The 4,840-nt window shown below is 46.9% G+C and overlaps 1 protein-coding gene across 1 annotated transcript; it reads left to right on the forward strand.

The window, feature by feature from the left end:
* Positions 1–708: 708 nt before the first annotated feature.
* LOC119922684 (olfactory receptor 14A16-like) lies at positions 709–1,683 on the forward strand. Its single transcript, XM_038742380.1, has one exon. It carries the CDS (start codon positions 709–711, stop codon positions 1,681–1,683), a length of 975 nt encoding a protein of 324 aa, XP_038598308.1.
* The last annotated feature ends 3,157 nt before the right edge of the window (positions 1,684–4,840 follow it).

The following is a 4,840-nucleotide window of genomic DNA, read 5'->3' on the forward strand; positions in this document are numbered from 1 at the left end:
GGAGTCAGAGGTCATGTATTCTAATCCCGCCTCTGCCATTTATCAGCTGTGTGACTTGGGGCAATCACTTTACTTCTCCGTGCCTCAGTGACCTCATCTGAAAAATGGAGATTAAGACTTTAAGCCCCACGTGGGACTACCTGATTACCTTCTATCTACCCCAGCGCTTAGAACAGGGCTTGGCACATATTAAGTGTTTAACAAATACCATTGTTATGATGATGATGATGATGATGATGATGATGATGATGATGATGATGATGAAAACTGGAGGAGCTTGGGTTCAGCTGTAGCTGCAGCTCTCCTCGTTTTGGAGACAAATTAAAGTTACTGGGATTTTTCTCAAATATTTCCCTTCCTGGACAACATTTCCCAATAGCCAATCCATCAATCAATTAATAGTATTGATTGAATGTCTTTCATCTGTAGACGTCACGCCCTGGGTAGAAGGGAGCAGAGGAAAGAATGAAAAGGAGGAAAGACTAAAATTTAATCCTCATTTTACAGTGCAGGTTACTGGGGTCCAGAGAAGTGAAGTGACTTCCCAAGGTGACAGAGCAGACACATGACAGAACCGGGATTAAATTCCAGGTCTTCTAACTCCCAGGCCCGTGCTCTAGTAACTAGACCACACTGATTGGCTAAGTTAATATTTTCACCTCCATCCATCCCACAGGACCCTATTTCCTATTTCCCCACAAGGAAGAAATGGTCAACCACACGGCGATGAAGGAATTCCTCCTGCTGGGATTCTCGGAGGTCCGGGAGCTGCAGCTGGTCCAGGCCGCACTGTTCCTCCTTGTCTACCTGGTGGCTCTGATGGGGAATCTCCTCATCGTCGTCGTCACCGCCCTCGACCAGCGCCTCCACACCCCCATGTACTTCTTCCTCAGGAACCTGTCCGTCCTCGACCTCTGCTACATCTCTGTCACCGTCCCCAAATCCATCCACAACTCCCTGACAGACCGTAGATCTATTTCCTTCCTGGGCTGTGCCACCCAGGTCTTCTCGGTGGTCCTGTTTGCCACCTCAGAGGTGTTCCTCCTCACGGCGATGTCCTATGACCGCTACGCCGCCATCTGCTTCCCCCTGCGCTACGAGGTCATCATGGGCCGAGGAGGCTGTAGGAAGATGACCGCCGCCTCATGGCTCAGCGGGGGGCTGAACGGAGGTATCCACACCGCCGTGACTTTCTCCCTCCTCTTCTGTGACACCAACGCCATCCGTCAGTTCTTCTGCGACATCCCTTCCCTCATCCGGCTTTCCTGTTCCAGAAGATACATTGACGAGATCGCCGTTCTGGGACTCAGCGTGTTTCTGTGCCTCGGTTGTTTCGTCTGCATCGTCGTCTCATATGCGCGCATCTTGCGGGCTGTGCTGAGGATGCCAGCCGCCGAGGGCCGGGCCAAAGCCTTCTCCACCTGCCTGCCTCACCTCGTCGTCGTCATTTTGTTTCTCTCTACCTCCTTCTCTGCCCATCTCAAACCTCCCTCAGACACGCCTTCGACGTTGGACCTGCTGTTGTCCGTGTTCTACACCGTGGTGCCCCCCACCCTGAACCCCCTCATCTACAGCCTGAGGAACCGGGACATGAAGGCCGCTCTGGGGAGAGCCCTGAGGTGGAAATTTGTCACGTATAATGGAATGCCTCTAGTCTGTTCAAAAGTGGAACATCAGCATTGACTTTAACCACCAATCAATCAGCGATATTTATTGAGTGCTAACTGTATGCAGAGCACTCTACTATGTATAGATCCATTGGAGGACAGAGATATGTGCAATATGAAGACTTTAGCACCTAGATATTCTACTAATCGTATTTATTGAGTGCTTTCATTTTTTTAATGATATTTTTAAGCTCTTACTATGTGCCAGGCTCTACTCTAAGAACTAGGGTAAATTACACTCGCAGTTTTAATCCCCATTTGACAGATGAGGTAACTGAGGCATGGGGAAGTTCAATGGCTTGCCCAAAATCTTACAGCAGACAAATTGAATGGACGGAATTAGAACCCTTGTCATATTTACTGAGTGCCAAGCACTGCACTCAAAAACAAAAATATCCTCCTGCTAGATTAGGATAGATAGGGGTAGATAGGGAACATATGTATCACATCTATTGTAATGTCCTCTCTTAAGAGCTTAGTACAGTGCTCTGCACACAGTAAGCACTTAATAATTACCACTGATTGACTCATTCAAGTTGTACAATTTGTGCCTCGATCTTGTCTATCTCACTGCCATCCCCTCGCCCGTATTCATTCAATCGTATTTATTGAGCGCTTATTGTGTGCAGAGCACTGAATGAGAAGTAACGTGATTAAGTGGAAAGAGCTTGGGAGTGGGAATCAGAGGTCATGGGTTCTAATTCCGGTTCCACCACTAATCAGCTGTGTGACTTTGGGCCAGTCACTTACCTTCTCTGTGTCTCATTTCCCTCGTCTGTAAAATGGGGATGAAGACAACCTGCTTTCCTTCTATCTCCCCAGTGCTTAGAACACTGCTTGGCACATAGTAAACCCTTAACAAATATCTGGCTTGGGAGTCAGAGGGCATGGGTTCTAATCCCGACTCTGCCACATTTCTGCTGTGTGACCTTGGGCAAGTCGCTTAACTTCTCTGACCCTCAGTTACCTCATCTTTAAAATGGGGATTAAGACTGTGAGCCGCACGTGGGACAACCTGATCACCTTGTATCCCCCAGCACTAAGAACAGTGCATTGCACATAGCACTCAACAAATGTCATCATTATTATCATTACTACTAAGCCTATATCTTACCTCTGGCCTAGAACACCTTCCCCCTTCATATCCAACAGACTATCACCCTCCCAACCTTCAAAGTCTTATTAAAATCCCTTCTCCTCCAAGAGGCCTTCCCTGACTAAGCCCCCATTTCTCCTGCTACTTCTCCCCTCTTTGTCATCTACGTGCTTGGATCTGTGACCTTTAGGAATTTGATATTACTTTACTCTGTGTTGAGCACTGGACTAAAACCCAGCTCACATACTTCACTCCTCTAACGCCAACCTTCTCACTGTACCTCAATCTCGTCTGTCGCGCTGACGACCTCTCGCCCACCCCCTGCCTCTGGCTTGGAGCACCCTCCCTCCTCAAACCCAACAGATAATGACCCTGACCTTCTTCAAAGCCTTATTGAAGGGACATTTCCTCAAAGAAGCCTGACTAAGCCCTCAGTTCTTTTTCTCCCTCTCCCTTTTGTCTTGCCCTGATTTGCTCCCTTAATTCACTTCTCCCTTAGCCCCATAGCGCTTATGTCCATATCTGGAATTTATTTATATCAATGTCTGTCTCCCCCTCTAAGCTGTAAGTTTGTTGTGGGCAATGAATGTGCGTGTTATTCGCAGGAGAGGACACATGGTGTAATAGATAGAACACAGGCTTGGGAGTCAGAAGGTCATGGGTTCTAATCCAAACCCAACTCGTCCACCTGTCTGCTGTGAGACCTTGGACAAGTCCCTTATGTTCTCTGTGCCTAAGGTACCTCATCTATAAAATGGGGATTGAGACTGTGAGCCCCATGTCGGATAAGGGATTGTCCATTTGCCTGCATCCACTACAGTGTCTGGAACATAGTAAGCGCTTAATAAATGCCATAATTATTATTATTATTATTATTATACTGAACTCTCCCAAGCCCCGCATATTATAAGCGCTTAATAAATACGATTGACTGACTGAATGACTAAATGCTTGGAAGAGTACAGTTGAAGAAACTGAAGTTCACAGAGGCTAATTAACTTGCCCAAGATTATAGCAGGAAAGAAGCCAAATTAGGTTTCCCAATCCAGGGAGCTGTCCAGTAGACTTCTCCACTGAGACCCTCATTTCCCACTCCATAAGGTGCAGAATGCAGAGGGACTAATCAGAGCTGGTAACTTCCCCCTCCTCCCCTATACTAACTCTTCTCACGTCGGTTGGGGTAAGGGGACTACCCAAGGTAGTCACCTTGGGCAAGTCACTTCAATTCTTGGAGCCTCAGTTCCCTGGTCTATAAATGGGGATTAAAATGTGACCCCCGTGTGGGACATGGACCGTGTCCAACCTGATTAGTTTGTATCTACCCCAGCTCTTTGTACAGTGCCTGGCACATAGTGAGTGCTTGACAAAGACCGTAAAATAAAAAAAGGACAGTACAATCACTGTAGCAACCATTTCATCCTCCTCACGCATCTCAACGCTTTGGGGAGTTTGGACTCGGGGGAGATCTGAAAGCTGATGTCACCCCTTCCCTTCTCCGGTTTCCAATGCCACACAGGTATGCATTCTGGGCTCACCCAGGGGATGCCAACGCCTTGTCCCTGTAGGCGTCTGGGTAATAAAGTCCAAATTTCCCCCCCGCCCCGTGTCTTGAGGCCCCCAAACAACAAGACACATCTAAGGTTGTCCTTCTTTGACCAGCCACCTGTTCAAATGGAGGCCGGAGCCTTGCAAAATTTACGCAGCATAAACAGATGAGCTATAATTCTATTTATTATCGCTAAAATTCTATTTATTGTAGCTATAATTCTATTTATTCTGACGTTTTTGACACTTGTCTACTTGTTTTGTTTTGTTTTGTTTTGTTGTCAGTCTCCCCCTTCTAGATGGTGAGCCCGTTGTTGGGTAGGGATTGTCTCTATTGTTTGCCGACTTGTACTTCCCAAGTGCTTAGTCCAGTGCTCTGCACACAGTAAGCGCTCAATAAATTCTATGAATGAATGAATGAAAGGTGAGTCCAGCAAACTGCACCTACCACCTATCTTTGATCATTTGATTGATTTATTGAGCTTTTAATGTGTGCAGCGCACTCTACTAAGCGTTTGGGAGAATACTACTA

This window comes from Tachyglossus aculeatus, unplaced genomic scaffold (assembly GCF_015852505.1).
Source record: "Tachyglossus aculeatus isolate mTacAcu1 unplaced genomic scaffold, mTacAcu1.pri scaffold_118_arrow_ctg1, whole genome shotgun sequence".
Taxonomy (NCBI): Eukaryota; Metazoa; Chordata; class Mammalia; order Monotremata; family Tachyglossidae; genus Tachyglossus; species Tachyglossus aculeatus.